Source organism: Thunnus thynnus, chromosome 12, assembly GCF_963924715.1.
Source record: "Thunnus thynnus chromosome 12, fThuThy2.1, whole genome shotgun sequence".
NCBI classification, from domain to species: domain Eukaryota; kingdom Metazoa; phylum Chordata; class Actinopteri; order Scombriformes; family Scombridae; genus Thunnus; species Thunnus thynnus.
In genome coordinates this window covers 13,059,325-13,081,464 of record NC_089528.1, presented here as the reverse complement: position 1 = coordinate 13,081,464, position 22,140 = coordinate 13,059,325, and the positions used below count along the sequence as shown (strand labels likewise).

Here is a 22,140-nt window from a genome sequence, read left to right as displayed (position 1 = left end):
GGGAATCTCTCCATTCTCATCCTGTGCTTTGTGTCTCGGATATTTAAATAATGGAAATTTGTTACCATCTTGAACCAGGGATCTGAGCTGTCAAAAGAATTAGAGAGAATTATCGCCTCTCTCTGAAAACAGATGAAGGCCTCAGTTTTTTTTTTTCCTGGACAGGTCGTGTTATCAGGGAAACCACTGGATCCACCTCTCATGGGGTTTGGTTAAAGAAACGGGGCGTAAACTTGCTGTTTTATTGATGCACCACTATGGTATATTGTATCCTCTGGCCCTGAATGTTTATCGATGGGGGTGGGGGGATTGAACATTGAAAACTGTATGCATGTCTATTGTGTTTTGCAGAGCAAGTGATGGGGTGGGACGTTATCTCTATTATGTATTCTATGTGAGGGTAAAGCTGAAGTCATGGCATTGGAACATTGAAGCGCTTTTAAAAAAAACAAAAAAAAAACCGGGACGTATATTTGAATTTTTTTATTGCTGATACTAACTGATGTATTGTTATGAGTTTTGTGCTAGAGTTTGAGCGGGGCAGTGTTGAGTGGGTGGGTGGGTGGGGGGCTACACAATATTAGTGGGCTGTTTATATGGTTACTGTACTTACCTATTCTATTCTTTGTATTATGATTTGTAATTTTATGTTGCTTTTTTTGAACTGAGAATATGATGTAATGAAATTAATACATGGGACTGAATCTTGACCTTTTTATGGACAACAAAATAATAAAAGATCACTTATGTACAAAAACAAGAAACTGATAATATTGATTTTTAAACAATCATTGTATTTTTGTAAGGTGCATAAGTTAATAAGATTGTGCAAAAGATCTGGTAGTCAGTGATACAAAAACATATGTTTTTATGTACATAAATTAAACAGCATCTGAGTCTCTAAGATTGGGTTTTGGATGATAATAACATGAAAGATCCTTTAAAGTCTCTCCTCCAAGATTGGCTGGAATCAAAGCAGTAAATATTCAGGGTTCATACAGGCATGGAAAACCTGGAGAAGTCATGGAATTTGGAAACGTCATTTTCCAAAAAAAGAAAAATAATACAAGACAAAAAAGGTTTCAGAACAGTCTCGGAAAATAGTGTCAGATATTTTAATGAATTGATGAAGATCAGTTTTAAACATGACCTACAGTAATTTTTTTAAATCCATGCAGTGGTAGAACAGACACGATCAGTAAAGTATCATGTCAAGTATTTTGATGCCACACACTGTATAATACATGCTTTTTAGGTATACAGTACACAGAATTCACAGATGACATGTCATGAAAATTGGTTTAAAGTTATGGAAATCCTTTGTTCAAAATTTGAAAATGAACCCTGAATGTAACAAATTCTCCAATATTTATTTAAGTACTATTTGTATTTTGAAGAAGGTTTAGTGCCTGAATTTATTGAAGTGCAAGTGAACCAAGTCCTGCCATGGTGCCTCATCAGTGGAGTTTAATGGGAGTGACTGCCCTCTGCTGGCTGACTACTGTCACTAACAGTCTCGTTACTAGATCCCATCAGTTCATTTCCACAGTTTGGACTCTCAAATTCATAACACACAAATTATTCAAAATCAGGAAATAACAAAGTGCTTCCTTTATCTTCTTGCTGAGATTGACTCCAGTGTGTTTCATTGTTGCGGGTTGTGTCTGATCCAACAAAACGATGGCCGCAAGACTCCCAGCAACCTCTGCTAGCTGAGCTCAGCTGTTCACTGGCCAGGAAATGCACATGACTCCAGCAGGCTGCCTCCATATGGCTCAGTGCAGGGGAGCCTTCCTTCAGTTTTTGATCTGTCAGCAGAGAATTAGTGGACTACTTACAGAAATATTGTCCTTGCGCCTCTCTGCCAACAAAGTCAGTCATCCATGTAGTTCACCACGTGTGGCCAGGTTCAAACATCCCAAAAGCATCTTATTGCTGACCTGCATCCTGTAGAACATGGCACTAACACGGGAGTATAATTTATACTGTGAGGGGATAGGAATTTTCCTTGAAAGATGTACTGCACTATATGTCAAATGGAGTCTCAGTGCTAAGATGCTTTTTGAGAGACTGTCTAGATCTGGGGATCAGAGTGCAGCAGGATCTTAATTGAGAGGCACACTGCATGAGTTCCTGGAAGGATTTGTTTGTCGCAGTCTCCGCCACCGGCTACGTTTCTTGATAACTACAAAAGAGGAAAAAACAATATGAGTTAAACACAGTGGTGGAGGAAGTACTCAGATCCAAAAGCAATGTTACAATTATAAAATATACAAGTAAAAGTCCTGCATTCAAAATTGCAGTATATTTAGTAAAAGTAATATCAACAAAATGTGCTTATAGTGTCAAAAGTAAAAGTACTCATTAGGTAGACTGACTCAAGGTCAGATTGTTATTTGAGGTGGAGTTAAAGGATAGGTTCACAATTTCTCAGCCCGGAGCCAAAATGAACAATGAAATAGTTTTTTCTTGCTGTAATCATTCCTCCTGTTCATACTGGACATAAACAGATCTTTTCCTTATATGCTTTCAATGTAAGTGATGAGGGACAAAATCCACAGTCCTCCTTCTGTGCAAAAATGTATTTAAAAGTTTATCTGGAGCTAATATGAAGCTTCAGCCATCCAAATGAGTCAAATCAAGTAGATATCTTTCAAAGTTAGTTGTTTCAGTGCCTAATTCCCCCTTTTTGTTATTATATTTCCATCACAGCTCAACAGGTGAACACTGTCCAGGGAAACACAAAGAGGGAGTTTATACTAAGAAAACTCTGGAAGTTTGTTTGGTTTGGTTTGACTAACTTATACAGTTCACTTACATTGAAAGCATATAAGGAAGAGATCTGTTTATGTCCAGTATGAACAGGAGGGATGTTTACAGAGACAAAAACCTATTTCAGTGTTCATAAGGGCACCTGACTGTTGTTTTAAGACAGACTTGAGAAATTGTGAACCTGTTAACTACTTATATACTACAGGGTAGTTTAACCTATAACAATTGGAGCAATTGGAACAGAAGTGGCACTGTTGTAAAAATGGGTGCCCAGCATAATCATGAACATGCAGAATTATTATAATCAAACTTCCTGGTGAGTGTGACTTTGGTGGAATGTGATCAGTTATCTTTTGTCCACATTGCTGTTGTGAACCAGTAGAACTACTCTGTTCATGTCTTATCTCATCTGCAAGTAATGGTTTTAAAAGTCTACAAAACCGGTTTGAGCCATCTCACCCTTTCTCCTGCCTGTCCTCAATTGACTTCCTTCTATGCCTTGATAGTTTTTCCTCTTGACAGGCTTTCTTTTTCTATGTGTATGTGTGTACTCACTCTCTGTGCTGTAAGGACATCTCAGTCAGGGCTCCCAAAGAGTTCAGCTGCTCCTCCAGTGCGATGATCTTCAGCCCAATGTACCCAGACACCAACAGGAGCAACACCATTCTACAAACACACAGTATTGTCCTGAATGCAATCATACATATAATCTGACACTGTCACTCACAAGGTGAAAGTGCATTGTTTAGAAAGAATTAAGTTTCAGAATCACTCTAAAATGGGTAGGTACATACCGTACAGTGCTAACAATAACATATCAGTAAATTATATCAACATGAAGCCTGAGTGAACATTGTGATAACATTTATATAACCGAGTTCAAGCACATCTTGAGGATTAGATCATTTTCCTTTCCTCCCAGCCAATCCAGAAAGTCAACATACCAAAATGTCCTACATGAGATGTGCAAAAAAATCTCCACAAAGCAGTTTTTACAGCCTATTATTACTCCCAAAAAGTCCTCATGGTCTGTTTTAACATGCGTCTAAATTCCTATTAGGTCTTATTGGAACCTTTTTTATGTTAACATATTTCCAAAACAGTATTGGTAAAATGCTGTGTGTCAAGCAGCAGAGAGACAGATAGTGGTGGAAGAAGCTTTCAGATTCTTAATTAGCAATACCACAATCTAAAAACAGGAAATCCTGAATCCAAAATCTTATTTAAATAAAAGTACAGAGGTTGTATCAGCTAAATATACTTAAAGTATCAAATGTAACACTACTCATTCTGCACCAAAATGACCCCTGCAAGTCTTTATATGGTAGTACTGCATTATTATCACTGATGCATTCCCGGTAGTTAATTTTACATTTAAAATGAGACTTCATATTACATTGAGTACCTCAAAATTGTACTTGAGTAAATGTACTTAGTTACATTAAACCACTGCCGATGGAGCATTCGCTGTGAGAAATACTCACAGTATCACGTAGATGTGGAAGAGGACACTGAGATTGCTCGTTCCTTGGAGAGAGAAGAACGGTGCAACCCTCTCAAGTATCCCCCAAATCCATGATACACCTGATTGAGAGAAAAAGCCCTTTATTTTATAATGACACTTCCCCCTGTGTGTTATGGTTAACTCAAGTAGATATTAAGCCTACGTGTGTGTTTATTGCGAGCCCTTACACATACCACTGTTGTCTTCATCTGTTGAGCTGCTTAGACGGGTGGAATCGCATCTTGTGGGAGCTGAAAAGACGCAAATATATTCAGTTTTTGTTACATTTGGTGGTACTGCTAAGATATTTCAGTTCAGCAAGAAAGATCTCAGTATTGCACTTTTCTATGTTTCTTTTCTTATGCTGTTTTTATGGAATTTCTCTCACCTTCGCTGGACAGCTGTGGAAAATTGTTGTCAAGCTCAATGCTGTTCTGTCTGCTCGGATTTCGATCTCCACTGTCCTCCAAACTGGAATAACTGGAGAGCTGTAGATTACACAAGGACAGGGATGCTGAAGGTTCAATTCTTTGTCATCATTCATTGCATTATACACGTCATGTTCACTCATCTATAACAAGAACGCTGCAATTCCTGCTTTGTTTGAGGATGATGAACAGCAAACCTACCACATCGTGATCAGCTTCATTCTCTCCAGAAGAGGCACGAGGGCTGCTGTTGGCACTCTCCTCCTGTGTAAGAGAGGGACATGACTGAAAAATTCTTTAAGAAATGATGTCTGTACTGCACATGCTCACAGATTAGCAGAGCACCTACGCTGTACCTGTGTGTGTGAGCGGAGACTTTCGAGGACTTTGTAACACATCTCTCGGTTCCTCAAAGACACAAACGAGTACTGAGAGAGAAAAAGGAGGAAAGAAGAAGGAGAAAAGGTTCATCCTTGGAACAAAAGAAACAGTGTTCAAGGAAGTTAATTTGAAATCTTGGCTGTCAGTTTCACTTCTTTCCTGTTATTAATTAAATTGATTAATGGTTGTTATAATTAACTGATTTATTAACTTATAAATACCTTACTACTTCTACTATTTCTTGACTACTACTTATAATAATACATATACAAAGCAACACAGAGCAATAGTAACACAAGAAAAATATCATAAATGCACATTATCATTCATGTTTGATCCCTCTTTAAAAACTATTTCAGTCTGAGCTTAAAATGATGCCATTAAGGATCTATTTTGAGTTCGGTGGGTAAGGAGTTCAACAACAGAGAAAACATCTGTTGAAAGGAGGTTTTATGATTACTATTCCCAATAGATATATGTCATGTTACGGAGACACAAACCCCTGAGAGGTTTCAGTATGTCACATTGCACCTCAGGAGCCGCATCATGCAGACATTCATAAATACGTTTAAAAATAGCTAATTCGGTGAGATGATCAAAGCTTTTTTTGAGAACTTGACAATGATGAGATTTTACTTTTTTTTCGCAATCCAGCAATCCTTTAATTGCATGATTATACTGTATTACCTGTCATAGCTGTCAAATCATAAAATTTGTCTCAGAGGGCTTTATGGTTTGTACAACATATGACAAAAAGTGCTCTACAAAGGGAAGCAAAATTACAGAACAAAGACAATAAAGGACAACAAATTGAGTGTTTGGTAAAAGTTTAACGCACTAAAATATATTTTGAAAGTGTGTAGTCTGACCTTCTCTCCATCAACAGTTTGTATTGACAACATGGACAAGGCCGAGTTTTGTTTCTTCACATCCTGGATGCTGGACATGGGGATCACCACCTACAGTTTTTGAGAAAATACTTTTGTTACTGTCACAGCTTTAAAGAGGACATTACAGTCACATTACAGTCATATTACAGTCATATTGCAAGTGGTCCAATATTTTTCAATATGACCTGAAACACACATGACTAAGGTAAAGAACAAGCTTGCGCTATTTTTTTTATTTCCATGATAGGTAATGTTAACATTGACTACACCTTAACAACGTTTGGGGCATGTGAGTGCAAAAAGCTGTTTTATCAATGTTACCTGAAATTTAAAACATAATTAAATAGCCTGAATTGTGATTGTAATATTCAAAGTGACAATGCTGTTGCGACATTTCAGTGTTAAATTATTTCCCCAGTGCAGATTAAGCTTCAGTGTAGTGCAACTGACAGTGTTACCTTGGTGTCTTTGAGCAGCACAGATGAGTAGAAACATGCATAGTTCTCTGAAACAAAGAGTTTTCCGTGATACAGCACCTCCTTCTGCAAGGCACAGGTGAAAGCTACAATGGAGACGCACACACACACACACACACACACACACACACACACACACACACACAGTGTAACAAGTGGCAAGTATTATAGAAAAAAAGCCCTTCAGTGTCACCTAGACAACAGTGGCATGCCTGCTGAATCATTTACTAAAGTGTTTCAGCTCCTTATTCACTGCGGACCGTTTGGCAAACAAAGTAGCAGGCAGCACTTAATCAGACAGCAGAGGCCAGCAAAAACATTAGTGGCAAACGGTAAAAAGGACACAGTGTGACGTGATCTCCATAATCAATATCAACGAATAAGTAACACACTCTCAAACTCAGCTCAACTCACTATGTGTCAGGTTCTCCCCTTCAGGAATCTCTTGAAACAGTTTGTGGAAAGTTTTATTGTACTTCAGGAAGCTCTGTGGGACAAAAATATGTAAACGTTTATTTGATTTGATACACAACTGTGTGACATATAGTATCTTGGATTTTTTTGAATACACAAGAAGCAAGTTTGGTTTTTGCCATCTGAATTAAAAGATTGTGATTGTACCTGTGCTGCAAAGCTAAGAAAATGTGATAAAATATGTGCTGTATGTCACAGGGAACAGTAGGGAGCAGGATGATGCAAATCAGACTTACATTACTTGTAATGAGCCCATCTGTTCGGTCGAGGTTTTCCTCTACTATGGTCTGCTCCCTGGAGACACAAAAAGAGGTCAAATGCTAACAAAGATAAGGATTTGATCAGGACTACACCTGGGCACAAGTTTAAATTTTCAATTGTTGAAAGCAGAGTCTACCTGAGGGACATGTTAGTGTTGATGCTTTGATTTAGCTCCTGGATCTCCAGTCGGGCATCATCAAGATTAGATTTCTTACTGAACTTGATGTTGCTGCTTCTGCGAGTGCTGAGGACTCCAGCTCCTTCCAGACTGCAGGAGAGAGTCCCGAGAGAGCAGGAGATAAATGTCAGACTGATCAACACTAATGAGTCCGCTTTTATAAAACACACACAGGTGGGACAGAAATAGAACAATATTAAGTAAAGAAATCTTACAAATACTTAATGTACTTTCTCCCCGGTGGGAACAAGATTTCAATGTTCAGAGAGTGGATCAAAACATCTCCTGGTTGCTGATGGTAAACACTTCATTATCTTCATTTTCATTGTTCTCATCGGGTGAAGTCTTATTTCTCACAGAGATGAATGTAGACCATTCACAGACGCACAGGATTTGTTACATAAAGCATCAACAAGGCAATCTTTTTATCTGTCAGCAGCACTGTTGACTGAAGAGTAAATAAGTAAAAAAGGAGTGAATATGCTACTGCTATTTGTTTGTGCATGAAATCGAATATCTATCAGTTTGAATAGTTCCTTTATGTGAAAGCAGATGTTAACTAGCTCCAGAGTCCTTGAGAAACCTCTCTGAATATCGACTGTATTGACTCTCTCCTTTTGTTTGGGCTACCTGTCAGCCTGTTAGACCTGTGGTTAGTCTGCAGTCTCTGGGCAACAGCATCAGATCTCTGGAGGACGGTTTCACTTTTGTAAACCACCAGCCACAAACACTGGTGACATAACAACAATATACTGCACACCTGATGCCAAGATGACTCGTTTACACTAGTTTGTGAGACTGATATCTGTCTAATCTCAACTAAATATGACAAAGGATCCTGAAGGAGGAAACACAGAAAAGTACTCACACAGAGCTGTCCAGTGAGAATCTCCTGTTCTTCAGACTCATCATGGAAAACAAACACTTCCAGCTTAAACACATGCACACACCTACATATATGGAGTGCAAGACACTCTTTAGTTCTCTCAAGTTTGGAAACTCATTGAAACAGCTTGTGCGTGATTCTTTGGTTTCCTTTCCAGTGAAAAACTCTGAAGTAGGAGGCTGGTAAGAAACAAAGGTGAGGACTACCTCCTTATAGGACTGGCTTGTTAAATCAGCCAATAGGCTATGAGAGGCGGGGGTGTTCACTCAAACTAAACCAATCAGTGAAGGCAGGTGTAAAAGCCATAGGCCACAGCACAGCTTCGTATCCTCATGGCAACAGTTGCTATGGGTGGCAATACATACCCTGACCCTTTGACACGTACACGCTCACGCACACACACATACAGTGTCCCACAGGTATGCAGTGACAGCAGTCATGTGTTTGGGCTATGACAGTCACAGTATGTCTCCTGCCTTGCAACCTGCCAAGCCTGCACAGATAGACATCAGATAATGACTGATGGCCTGCCGCACAGATACATGACATGACAACTTTTAAAAATACACAAATCTTTCAATGTCATTACCTAAGTAAAAAAAAAAACCAGCAGACATAAAATGAACCTAGTTCCAAAAATCCACAAACATTACATCACAAATGTAGTATTTCTTTTGCTTAAGACATTAAAAAATTCATAAAATGCAGTATATTCATGCATGACATCACTTGAACTAAGAACCCTTGGCATATCAATCAGTGAAAGCAGTGTTACTTATAGCTTTGCTGATAAATAGGTTGGCTTCATTTTTACACTTACTGCACATGTATGTGCACAGCGGTGTACATGTAGTGATACAATAGAAAAATGCAGCAGATATTTCAGCAAATACTGTTGGATTTGGTGGTTGGACACAAGCTATTGTTATTTTCTCTTGATCAGGTTGTCTTAGAGATATGTAAAACTGTATTCTACAGTACAGCAAAAGGCCTTTTTAACAGATTTTGATGTGTCACAGTAGGAAAAGCACAGGTGTTAATAATTGAATTAATGATGGCCGAATTCCATTTCGCTGCTATGGTCTCGGGATCCTGGTATTGTGTGTGCTGGCTCATCGTCACACTTCTTCACAGCAGACATTTTGGCTTGTAGAAGCAGGAGACGCACAGATGTAAATTATAAAATGAGTGATGGCTGCATTCTATTTATTCCAGTGAGCCATGTCAGTGAGTGAGCAGGCACAGTTGTAGGACCTTGGATCTGGCTCACATGCATGGAATGCAACTGTCATTAATTATTATCAGTTACATCTGTGCTTTTTCTGCTTTGACGAGTCAAAATGTCTGCCGTGAAAAAGGCCAACAGGAAATATATATTAGAAGTCAGTAATACCTAATCTCATAATTTTGTTCTTTGAATCCAATAAAAGGCCAGTTTATATGATATTTGACTGTATTTACTATTAACCATGGTTCACTTGCAAATGTCCAGTCACTGCATGCATATGTTGACTAGTATTACACAGTACAAAAGCTCCGTAATACCAGAGATTATTCAGAGATTGCTTTCGTTTTGAAGTATGAAAGCCTCTCAGGTTGGCACGGTTTTTTGTTGTTTTTTTTTTGTCTAGTCGCCCTTCCTGCCAAACCACAGGCGATCACATGAGTGCACCGTGTCATTCCAGCTGTTGGCTCGTCTCCTCTCACCCTCACCTTTCCTTCACCTCTACCTCATATGCAGCTCTGACCGCTGCGGTAACCTTTGTTCATCTATTCTAATTTGATGAAATTATGTAGGAACGTGTGAATAATTAATGTTGTCTGTTGGTGAATAAGTAATAGTAGTAATTTGAATGTTGGTACGTTCCACAATAATAATAGTTTTAATTCAAATATCGTGCCAGGTGTGTGGCACTAGTATACGTTGTGTTTGAAATATGATTTACAGTACATTTGCAATCTAAGTGAAAAGCAGAAATTTTAGCTATGAAGTTCAACAATTCAGAACAATATGTATAAACATTTCTATAATAAGGCTATTTATAATCTACATTTAAAGGCACCAGTGCTGTTTAAAAACTTATTATTATTATTCACATTTGATCACTTTATATTCATAATGTGTGTTTGAGGCTTGTGTATGAGAGACATCAGAGAAGATAAGTGAGAAAATTCTTGGTTCCCTTTTTTAAGGTTCTCACACTTGATGCTCAGTGTCAGCAGTTTGTAAGAGTTTGTAAGATGTAAACTTGTAACCTTACACTTGTGACTGCTCATAATTTCAATACTCGGCATAATTGTTGTCAATTCTCCTATGTTGCTGTTTAAAAAAATGAATATAGATCAATTCATCTTCATATGATGCACCTACTGTGTAGCATATCCACACTGATGTCAGCATTTTTCACATAAAAATGATCTACTGTGCTTAGTGAGTGTTTGTTTGGAGCAATAGCAGTTCAGGGTCAGATTCACCTTTGTGACTTGTCATTGTGTGTGGTCTGAATTGTCACATCTTGAGGCTATTACTTTACTGAGGGAAAACAACTACCACTATTAAAGCTTCTTTCTTTCTATAGGTGCAGTAGTAGCAGCTAATTTCATAACAAACGACTGTTCAAGGTGTAAAGTTACCGGGCCTGCCCCAACAAATCTAAACAAGGATTTTTGTTCATTAGAGTCATGGCAGCATGCATGAATTGTCCTGTGACGGACAGAACAATACGTTCCTCATATCTTGTTTTTCTTCCCTTTCTTTTTTCTCGTATTACTTGAAAGCAGAGTATGTTGTAAAAATGAAACATTGGCTGTGTGAGAGATTTCCAGGAAGTGGTAGGTTTCAGGGATAGACAGTCACAATCAGTCCTTAGCGATAAGGAACATGTAGTTACTGTAGAACAGAAGAACATGTTCCTATCAGCAGACAGATCAAAGCTGGAAACAATGGGGATTGTGTTGCTCTATATGAACTTTACACATATAAGATACTCGGCTGCATCTTGCATGTGATACTAAAAAGTCAAAACAAGTGTAGAGCTACGCTGAGATAAGATGTGTGAGTTTCATTATTAGTGAATTACAGCTGATTATATCACCTTTCCCCAGGCCTTGTGCATGGGTGTGTTCCCTGCTGTACTGAAAACACACACTATCACTGATGCAAGGGAGCAACATTCCTGATGTCTTCATCTCCAAATCACGAGTGTAGTTCTCTAAAGAATATCACTGATGCAAAGAAAGGATAGAGAAACAGAAAATACTGTTCATATGAGGACAAAGTGTTCTTAACACAAAGTCCACTTATTAGCTTTTTCTGAAGCTTTCAACCACATTGAGTAAAAAAGTTCCTAGAAAAAGCTGTAAGCAGTGGTGGAAGAAGTATTCAGGTCATTTACTTAAGTGAAAGTAACAATACCACACAATATACAGTACATTTTCTATTACGAGTTAAAGTTCCTCAGTCAGTTTTACTTAAATAATACTACAGAAGTTTTGGCAACAAAATGTACATCTATCAGAGGTAAAAGTGCTTATTATTCACTCTGGCACTTTTATGTTTTTAATGTTATCACTGATGCCTTAACATGTAAGTGATACTTTTAACTGATCATTCTAACTGCTGTCTATTTTGCATGTAAAATCATAATATGAAAAGTAAAGTGACTCTTGTTGTTAAATAAATGCAGTGGAGTAAAAATTATACTTCCCTCTGAAATGTAGCAAAATAGAGGTATAAAGTAGCATCAAATGAAAATACTCAAATAAAGTACAAGTACCTCGAAATTGTACTTTAGGATCCCCTCCAGACATGTTTTAAGACATAAAAATAGTTGAATAATTAATATATATTGAATGGTTTAAATTCTTTGAATATGCAAATATTTTAAGTTTCAAATGTTTTACTACTGGACACAAGATGTCTACTGCTTCACTTCACAAGTCTATTGTCAGTGTGTATCCACTGGAGGCTTCATGTTTCACCTAAGTTGGATACTGGACCATGATTGGTTCCAAACAAGTTGTAATGTCACAAACCATGCTCGCAGGTACACGTCTTAAACTCAAATTTAAGATGAAACTTTGCCCCTTTGGCAGATGAATGTGGAAACAGCCTTCTGGTGTCAAACTCTGCACAGTAAAGGTCATACATCCAAGTCAAGTAACAATAAGCAAAACACATTTTTGAGTGGAGGGAGACTTTAAGTACAGTATTGGAGTAAATGTACTCACTTACTTTCCAATAAGTGGACCTTGAGTTACAATTGTTTTTATTTTTAGGTCAAGAATTATATTAATAATGATGCATCTTGTATGTGTCATGTGCTTCTGTCCTGTGTTCAGGCTACAGTGTAGCATTAATGCAGTTAGCCAGCAGAACTGAATGTAACAAAACACTGTAGCTCCAAACCAGATGAAACAGCCCTAACCCTTACCCTATGTTTTCAGAAAAGTAAGTTCAATCAAACTTCCAAAAACAATTTTTAGGTGTTATTTTGCATGCAGTGCATTTTAGTAAAAGCCAGGTATGGCGACAAGAGTGCAATTCAGTTACTTTGGTCCCACCTAGTGGACGAGGAGTGAATAACGCAAAAGGACAAAAACCCACAGGAACCAAGCAGCTCATTGTGCTGTATATCCAATCATCCTGCTTTTAATACAAAGTCAAGATACAATATCTACATCCATGGTTTGAAAGGAAAGAACAGGTACATAAGTGAGGGGAATGGCGTCATCAGAGCTGGCCCTCAACACATTTCATAGTATGTTTCATGTGTGTGTCTTTAATATTTCTCTTGACACAATAATCATTAGAAATCGAAGGAATAACATATGTTCATATATGTCACACGTTGTCAAGACTTCTGGACCACACATAAATTTCATATCAGAATAATTTCAGATTTAAACAATAACCTTTGAGGGTGAGTAAAGTGTGTAGCTGGGCGATTCTTGCCCACTCTCTTTCAAAAATACACTTGCTACCATGTGCTATAGCAAACTAAATATCAACAGCTTGTAAGAGGTTTTCGCCAACAAGACTGCTCTATACATCTAATTTCTCTGATGCCCTTGAACCTATCATGGCGGGGGTGGATCATACCTCTGTTGCTATGATCACACACCACTGCTGTTGCTATGGAGGTTGAATAGGAGGGAGGGCATCACTGTAAACTTAAACTAGGTCTGCCGCTAATACATCTCTAGCTAACTAGTTGGACATCAGTAATCAGTATCAAATAGTACCCTACACAGAGGGCATACTTTATAATTACAAAGCAAATAAAAAAAGCACCAAAACTGACCATTAAAAATAAAAAAAAACAAACAGTGACAATATCATACTTTAACATTGGCTCGCCAAAGAAACAAGTAAACATCTTATTGGTTATAGTTGCTAGATATTCCAAATAAATAAATAAAAAGAAAAGTAAAAAGTAACAAAATAGAATAATAAATATATTTTAAAAATCATATGAAATAAATATGACAAAGTGAACGATAACAATAAGGCTTTTCTTGCGACAATAAGAACTACATCACATCCAATCCCACGTTATATCTTGTGCTCAGACGTATGTAACTGTACTGTATAGGACTCCAATGATAAGACTGTATGTACAAAATCGGTGAGATCTCGTCGAGATGTCTGACACGCTGTAACATCGCTGTGCTCTTCAATCACCACGTGGGACCAATTATGATTATATGTCAAATCAAGAAAGATATATATCGATATCGAGGGCTTGTGCAGTTTGGACTGGAGTCGTCGGGAGAGGGGAAACATCAATCGGTTAAGTTGGGATGTTCTGTACAGAGTGATTTAGGAAGAGAGAATTTGAATGCAGTTTACTAGGAGGTGGGACAGTTGGGTGAGGGGAGAGGACTGCTGAAAGACTTATTATCTCGAGTGATTTAACTGCAAAGTGGTGCAATTCAAGTAGGTAAGCTTCAGAGGAAGAAGATGATCAGGGACAACTTTCATCCTCAGTTTAAGATACTGTATGACAATAAAAGTTTAGCACACAACGCATGAGCTTTCAAGCAGCATGTTGAAACATAAGAAATAAGTCAGCATAAGGCAAAGACATAATATAAACAGATTAATCATGTCCATGTCTGAAGAGAGCGGTTTTAAATTTGAGAGATAGAAATGGATTGTAGCTCAATTCTTTCTTTAGCATCTCTTTCAATAAGCCACCGCTGAACCGACACAATGGGACTGACATCAAGAGGAGCTGAGCTGGAGGGTGAACAAGGACTACAGCAAATAGCAAGCAAGCTTTGTTGAAATGAAGAATGCACTGGACTACAAATCTCAGCCCAGTTGAGGATACGATGGGCTCTAATCACTGTTCTGAGGCCAGCTGTTACTCAGTGCGGACACGATTTGGGAGTGTGAACTGATCCTTGGCCTGCGTGTTAAGAGTCTAGCCTCTAGTCTGATTTCGGTACTCATGTTATGCTGGATGACAGAGGGAGCCATCTCTCCTCATAGGCCACAAGTTCATGTTCACGCTGCTTAGTTTTCTCTTGGCACTGTGCGTCGGGTAAATGAGCTTCCACACGCTTCTCCAACAGTCCTCAGTGGTGTTGAGTCCGAGCTGTAGGTTTCTGCTGAGGCATAGCCTAGTCGTCAATAAACTATAATCAGAGCTACCTGTGGCAGCAGTAGACACCTTTGAAATAGACTCATGGACACATAGAAATGTTCACTTTTGCACTTTGTAACCCCTTAGTACACCAAACCAATAGATACAAAGTTGAGGATAAAAAGCCCATTTAGGGTGCAGCAGATATCCAGGCTCTTTGTGTTTTAGTTTTTTTTTTCTTTTTGTATTTTATACACATATAGTATCATAATTCCTGTTCAGAAGCCGTTTGTAATTCACTGGTTCATATTGGAGATAGCTGACCACAACACACATGTATTATACGTCCTTCACACTGGAACACTGAGGTAAGTATATGGATTACACATGGATAGTCTGCGTACACCCACCAGCTCTTCGGGGGGGAACTCCTGACGAGTGTGGGTGCTGTTAGACACAGAATTCTTGTCGCTGTTTTTGTTTTTTTGTCCTTGTTGGTGTAGAATTCGTCTTTGAATCACGTTCTTGGAAACAGGTTCAATGTTCACACGTTATTTCAGGCTATCTTTCTCTTGTTTCACTTGTTGGTTTGTTTGTGGACCTCCAAGCCAGAGAAATGGATGGATGGGATGGGATTCTTCACTTACGTTGCATAGTGGTCAAAGCTACCCAGGTACTCGAGAGCAGCCTGGTAGCAGAACTGGTACTCATCCTGGGTGAGAGACACACAGGCCAAAGACATAGTTACAAAAATGAACTGTTGTTACAAACAGACGTGAACATATTGATCCAGCTGGCTCCTCACAACACCTATGCAGTTTCATTTCATAGCAGATATCAAAGTTATTGCAACAAACACGTAACTAAAACCCTTGCTTTATGTTGGTAATGCTGAGTTTTGTATTTGAAAATATAGCAGTATTTTCAAGTGTTTTCAGGTTTGCAAATTTGCAATTTCATATTTGCAAAGGTCAGTTTATATTTATGGACTTTAACACTCACAAAACATGTTTTTTATTTGTTGTTTTGACTCAACATTTGTGAAAATGTGGTGGGTTGGGTGTTTAAATGCACACAGTGTGTAATGCATAGCCAAATATATAAAAGTAAACATGGATGAACAAAATTACAGTCTAATAATCCGAAATCTTTCTTGAAATCTTTCTCTGACAATTCCTAAAACTACATGCCTTGGAAGTTTTAGTTGCTTCCTTCCCAATATTGGCCAATAATATTATGTTTGTTACTACAAGAGGTCTACTTTCTACATCAGTATAAGAAAAAAATCAGAGTGTAACACAGGTTAAGGTTTTATAGACATGCCCACTTAAAGGAAATCAAATAAAAAATGTCAACAGTAAAAATAATATTGATAAAAATATTGATGTACCTCAGTCTGCACCATGGCTGGTCTCTGCGTGCGCAGCATCTTGACAGTCTGGAAGATGTCCACCGCCCCTTCGTAACGCATCCTCTCCAGCACAATACTCAGAGTGATGAAGACACCTGTCCGCCCCACGCCAGCACTATGGACATAAAGATAAACTTTTAACAATGGTTTACAAAGTGTCAGATCTCCGACATCAATAAACTACATTCTGACCAGCCTGCTGCAGTAAATATGAAAACAAGAGTTCAATTAAAAGTCATTTTTAGTTAACAGGTATGAACTGCTTACCTGCAGTGAACGCTGATTGGTCCATCCTGGCCAAACTGCTCCTTGGTTTTGTGCACTTGGCCGATGAAATCGATGAAGCCCTCCCCAGATTTGGGCACGCCTTGCTCTGGCCAATCAGTGAACTGGAACTGACGAACCGTCCGTGATTGGCCATCCTGAAGGAGTGAGGAAATGATAAGAACACTGCCACATAAATATCTTCTGAAAACCTGCAAGCTGAGTTCATTTGAAATGTATTTGTTTCCTTTTCAACACATATCAAGATGTTTATCCTTCAAAATTTGTTCGGTAGTTATTGTTTATGTGAGGTAATTATTCCAAAAAGACTATTTAAAGAGACTCTTCTTGCTGTATTGTCTGAGGAGTGAGACTCTGCCAGGCAATATTCTATTTTTTTTTTTTTTTTTTTTTTTACTTCTAATGATTACTGTTATCTGACCCTGGATCAGTGGCTGTAGTTAACTCCTAGCTGTAACGTCAGTACGTCTGCTATTGTCAGCCACTCAGTAGGCAATTACATCTTTTCTCTTCTGCTCAGCCTTTCTGACTCCCCTTTAATGGAGATCAATAGAGCATCTGTCAATGTGGCGTCTGCGCCTGACAGGCTTAACCGGAGTTATCTATGACTGGCACATATGTGCACCAGTGGACGTACACACACAGTCAGACACACACACACACACACACACACACTATCAAGGTAATCTGGAGACAGTGTGGTTGAATAAGTAATCTAGGGCGGCTTGTCGATAGCACTAACCTGTTGTGCACACACTGACATGAAAAACACACACTAACTAACACACACTACAGGTCGATAGGACATGCTTTGCGCCACTGCCTTTTAACAGTGCTGATGGATTGGGAATAGAGCAGAAAAGTCAAGGAGTCTGATGTTACACTGCTGTCTGAATACAGCAAGACAATACAAGAGAACATGTCTTTAAACACACAGACGCCTGAACCCACCCTAGCATCCGTAACTTTGAACTCCCGCAGGATGTACTGGGGCATGTTGTACTCGGCCATTGGGTCCACCACAAAGTATTGATACCTGGCTGAGCGCTCAGCGGGCCAGTACTGGTGACACTTCTCCTGAGAGAGCAGCACAGAAAAACATATCGATGAAATTGTGTAGAGGGATGAAATGTTACAAGAGCTGTTGTTTGTAGCATTTTGTGTATGCGTGTATACAAAATGTGTTCACACCCGTCCCATTTCTCTCAGTTTAGTGAGCATGACCACAATAGTGGAGTTGTGTTCCCACAGCATCCTCCAGAAGTCCTCCGTGGTCTCAGCCAGTGGACCCTGGGTGGCAATGTAGCCTCTCTGCTGCCTAAACACACACACACAAACACACAGTATGAAACCATCTCCTCCCTTCATTTTCTTCTTCTCTCTCTGTCAGGCATCAGACTGAAAAGCGGGTCAGGCTTCAGGCAAGAAGAGGAACAGTCAAAACATGTGTGTACAACCACTCTGAATGCCTGAATCATCAGAAGCACTTCAGCGTCCGTCACTTCAGCGGGACCGAGGCGAATGCCGTGCAGCGAGACAAATAGTGGGAACATGTATACAGTAACGACAGATCTGACAAGACGTGACAGGCGGAAGCACTGTGGTGAAAACCTATCCGATCCAGTCACTCATCAAGCGATCATAAGAGGACGAGGGGGTCAGGTTGTATTAGCGTTTTCTTGAGGAAAACATACCTGTATCCATCTATGTAACTGGCGTTTATGTAGTCAGATCCCTCCAGGCCTCTGATTGGCTGGAGACAGACGCGTGTGGTTTCATAGGGCATGATGTTGACCAAGCGATTCTTGAATTTGTTGCAAGGCAGGTTGGCTGTGACAAACCGGGACGTGTGAGCTTTGGTGTTAGCCAGTCGCTGGATGGAGAGAGAAAATGTGCATGAGACTTTTAGCTATATTATCTCACAAATCAAAACTGATTTTATATGCTGGAGTGCAGGATAATGCAGGCTGATTTATCTGGTTGGTACAATAATACTGTATTTTATTCCACTGGTTTCCAACTTGTGGGTTGCAGAATAGATAGAAACAGGGTGGGAAAAATGAAAAATAATGAAAAAGGGGAAAAATCTGTTTTAATTCATTTTATTTTTTTAGTTTTTGGCCTCTAAAAATCATTCAACTATTTTAGAAGGGGAAATGAAGATCTTAAGTAGACATGGCTTCATTTTAAGGAGCCACAAGCCAAAAACTTCTCTACTTTTCAGACAAAACCTCAGGATGTATTTTTGTACACCAGCATGCATATTTGTCAACCATATAACCCTGTTCACCCAAATGAAGTTCCCCCTGGCATCTACGCTACCTTAAACTCCAGCTCCATGCCAGTGACATGCTCCCCACTCTCCACCTTGGAGAGCTTCTGCATGTAGGAGTAGAGACTCCTGGCCGCCACCTCAGTGTTCCCACAGGCCACGGCCTCCAGCAGGGCCTCGTGGATGAAGCTGTACTGGTCCTCCGTCTGCACCATGTAGTTCCTCTGCGAGCGCATCAGTGTCACATGACCGTAGATGTCCACGGTGCGCTCATGTCGAATACGCTCCAGCATGGCATCGATGACAATAAAGCATCCGGTGCGGCCAACACCGGCACTGATAGAAGAAGAGGATAATGTAGGTGAATAGGTAACCACAGGAAGTGTAAGATTTTGGATGTTTTTGAGTTTTCCTTTGTACCTGCAGTGAGCGATGATAGGTCCGGCATCAGGAGGGTTGCAGGCTTTGACTCTGCGGAGGAAGTTGAGGAAGGGGGTTGGGTACTCTGGCACACCATGATCTGGCCAGGCTGTGAACTGGAACTGACGCACCTCTCGCCGTTCACTGCTGCCACCCTGACATAAGAGACAAGCGGAAATTGGCTTTACAAGCACTGAAGTCATAATTGTCTGTACATGTATAAGTTTCAATGTTATAACGTAAAAACTATCAAGTAGGTACTCCATCCTTATTACTATCAGCCAAATAAGTTATGACTAACTTCCTTCATACAACGCAATTTGTCCAAGAAGGTTTAAAGGATTTATTTAACCAAAAACTGATTTCCTACATACTGTTTATATTAAAAGAATCATTCAAGATCACATAAACAAAACAAATATTTTTATATTTTCATATTTTCTTTTATACACTCAGAAAAGAGGAATAATAATGGCAATGCTGAATATTGCATGTGTATTATTTTCTACTATATGAAATATCTCCTAACTTGATGTTTCACAGCACATCAACAAAAATTTCGAGAAGCGGTGATACACTTGGAAGCTATAGTTGGCCTAGTTTTTGTGTTTGTAAGTAGGCCACAGAGAAATGCTAGTCTGACAGCCCTAGATTAGCCCTGTGCTATGAGAAACTGCTCTGCCTCCAACAGTGATCAAATCTCAGCGCCTGACACACGGAGGCTGGCCTGGTTTGAGCGCTCCGTGAAGCCCAGACTAATCTATTCTCCTCCACACGTGTCCGCATGCGCGCTCATTCACAGACAGCAGAAATTCATGATTACTCCAGTTGCTCCTGGTTTCGAACTTTAAATGCAAGAGATCAAAGCAGTTTCCAGTGGGTACGTTTAATAGAAAAAAGGGCAGAGTGGTGAGTTTAAGGCAGATACAGGAGGAAGAGGAGGCTTGAAGTGAGAAAAAAAAAGAGTGTGAGAATTTACCCTATGCAGGGAGAAGGTGCGAACACAGAAAGTAGCCAGCTCCATCGTGTCCAGTAGGGTGACCTGGATCGTCCCATATGTGTCTGTGCCTCGACTCGGCCAATACTGGTCGCATTTTATCTGCATGGTGGAGAGAAAGTCGTCATCATTGTTTTCTATCCAAACAGCCCCTATACACTGCAGGTTAACTGGGACATATACTGATACCTTATGTCACAATACTCTGGTGCCTTGACCAGCAGATAATGAAAATTGTGGACATGGGTCAGAGGGTGAGGGCCTGGTTTCTTACCCGCGACTTCTCCTCCAGGCGCGTCATCATGACGACGGAGGCTGCCCGCTGCTCCCACACCATCCTCCAGAAATCCCCGAACGTCTCCGCTAGTGGCCCCTGGGTAGCAATGTAGGCATTCTGCTTCCTGTAGCCATCGATATAGTTGGCATTGATGTAGTCGCTCCCAAGGATACCTGCAAACGAGGACACTTGTGAGGATCATGCTAAAGTGCAGTCTGCACAAGTGACATAATGAATTAACCTGTATGACACGTATGACATCAAACTGCCTAACGAACTGTTTGTCTCTTGCAGCCGCAGCCTTGAATTGACGGCTGCTGGGTGACTAGCGGACGACAACAAACAAACAAGACTCTGTCAGTGTAAATTCATGAGCTCCAGATCAAATCCATTCTCCCCTTCTTGTTCTGGGGGAGTGCTGGCTGCACTTGAATGCACCCGTGCTGTTTGTCAGTCTCATGCCACTGCACACAGCCGGTCCTGAGCACTGTTTGCAATTTCAGATTTCATCCATCATGCAGCTCTACCCCCCCACCTCTCTCTCTCTCTCTCTCTCTCTCTCTCTTCCCCACCTCCCTTTGTGTTCACCCCCTGAACACAAATACACTCAGACTCTCCCATTAGAATCTCCAAACATCTTCTTTAACTTCACTCTGTGCTGCTACTTCACCAGCGAGCCCTCACCTTCTATGGGAGCCAGGATGACTCTGGTGTGGTCGTATGCTATGACGTTAGCGTAGCGGTTTTTGGGCTTGTTGACCTCCAGGTTGGAATGCTCCCAGGTAAACTGCTGACTCGGGTCGATGGACTGGGGAAAAGCATAAAAACACACACATTAACAGAGTGTGGCAGCATATTTACTTATGCATTTGAGGATAATGGAAAGCTTGAGTGCTTTGCAATGTAGACAAGTTATACAGCAATAAATAGCAGTACTGAATAAATCATGAACATATCGTGCACACAGAGATAGAAATGTTAAATAACATTTGATTTATGAAGCAAAGGCTTAACAGGCTTAACATCTACTGACAATAAAGGTGTCATCTATTTATTGATATGGAATAATAATGTATTTCTCACCTCGTACTCCTGTGAGAGTCTCAGGTTGTCATTTGCTTTCAGCAGCTCTATGTGTTCAGCCAGCTCACTGATAGGGATGGGAGGATGGCTCATCATTCCTGCGTAACAGCAAAGGGTCAGAGGTGACGCAGACTACAGCTGAATAACCTAAATTACGGCAGGTCACCATCACTCATATGTAAACATGTGAAGCTAATTATACAATCAGAGAACATCACATATCATTAAGGAACACGCTGAGGCAGAAAATCAATTTTGATCCATGTGAGAGGACAAAGTGAGGCGAGTCTTGTTTGTTTGTAAATTGTTTTTCTTTGATAAATTGCTTTATCTGTGATCAGAGGAGCAACGACTCAGAGAAAACAAACACAGACAGAACACTAATTAGGATGGTTGCGCATACACATACACAAACACACACACAAAGGAAGCAACCTATGCCTCCTACAGTCATTTCATTTCACAGCTGGAGGAAGAACAGCGACCCATGCTCCACTCAGAAGGCAAAAATCTACAACAATAAATCCAAGTAACACTGTTAAAATGAACACAATC

The 22,140-nt window shown here is 39.8% G+C and overlaps 2 protein-coding genes across 5 annotated transcripts in view; both read right to left on the bottom strand.

Moving 5' to 3' along the window:
- Positions 1–801: 801 nt before the first annotated feature.
- On the bottom strand, positions 802–8,468 carry LOC137194044 (GRAM domain-containing protein 2B-like). Its single transcript, XM_067605568.1, has 13 exons — positions 8,233–8,468; positions 7,323–7,454; positions 7,162–7,219; positions 6,866–6,938; positions 6,434–6,537; positions 5,955–6,044; positions 5,061–5,132; positions 4,906–4,968; positions 4,665–4,764; positions 4,471–4,527; positions 4,257–4,356; positions 3,328–3,438; positions 802–2,185 (listed from the first exon to the last, which is right to left on the bottom strand). The coding sequence occupies exons 1-13, from the start codon at positions 8,304–8,306 to the stop codon at positions 2,170–2,172; spliced, it is 1,050 nt and encodes a 349-aa protein (XP_067461669.1). The 5' UTR covers positions 8,307–8,468; the 3' UTR covers positions 802–2,169.
- Positions 8,469–12,873: 4,405 nt separating this feature from the next.
- LOC137194043 (receptor-type tyrosine-protein phosphatase S-like) overlaps positions 12,874–22,140 on the bottom strand; it is a 67,445-nt gene continuing 58,178 nt past the window's right edge. For all 4 annotated transcript variants that reach the window (XM_067605564.1, XM_067605565.1, XM_067605566.1 and 1 more), the window contains 12 exons: positions 21,586–21,683; positions 21,187–21,310; positions 20,500–20,675; positions 20,208–20,327; positions 19,229–19,383; positions 18,859–19,144; positions 18,231–18,409; positions 17,728–17,854; positions 17,488–17,613; positions 16,519–16,673; positions 16,231–16,366; positions 12,874–15,552 (listed from right to left, as the gene is read on the bottom strand). In XM_067605564.1, the coding sequence (XP_067461665.1) occupies positions 15,484–15,552; positions 16,231–16,366; positions 16,519–16,673; positions 17,488–17,613; positions 17,728–17,854; positions 18,231–18,409; positions 18,859–19,144; positions 19,229–19,383; positions 20,208–20,327; positions 20,500–20,675; positions 21,187–21,310; positions 21,586–21,683 (1,751 nt within the window). In that variant the 3' untranslated portion in view covers positions 12,874–15,483. The remainder of the gene's footprint in view (positions 15,553–16,230; positions 16,367–16,518; positions 16,674–17,487; positions 17,614–17,727; positions 17,855–18,230; positions 18,410–18,858; positions 19,145–19,228; positions 19,384–20,207; positions 20,328–20,499; positions 20,676–21,186; positions 21,311–21,585; positions 21,684–22,140) is intronic.

Bases quoted from the DNA above. Each gene is read 5' to 3' on its own strand.
- LOC137194044 (XM_067605568.1), bottom strand. From the start codon at position 8,306: ATGTGTTTAAGCTGGAAGTGTTTGTTTTCCATGATGAGTCTGAAGAAC. The intron at 6,538-6,865 runs GTGAGTTGAGCT...TCTCCATTGTAG, and splicing joins AGGGGAGAACCTGACACATA to CTTTCACCTGTGCCTTGCAG. The intron at 4,528-4,664 runs GTGAGAGAAATT...GCGTCTTTTCAG, and splicing joins TCCACAGCTGTCCAGCGAAG to CTCCCACAAGATGCGATTCC.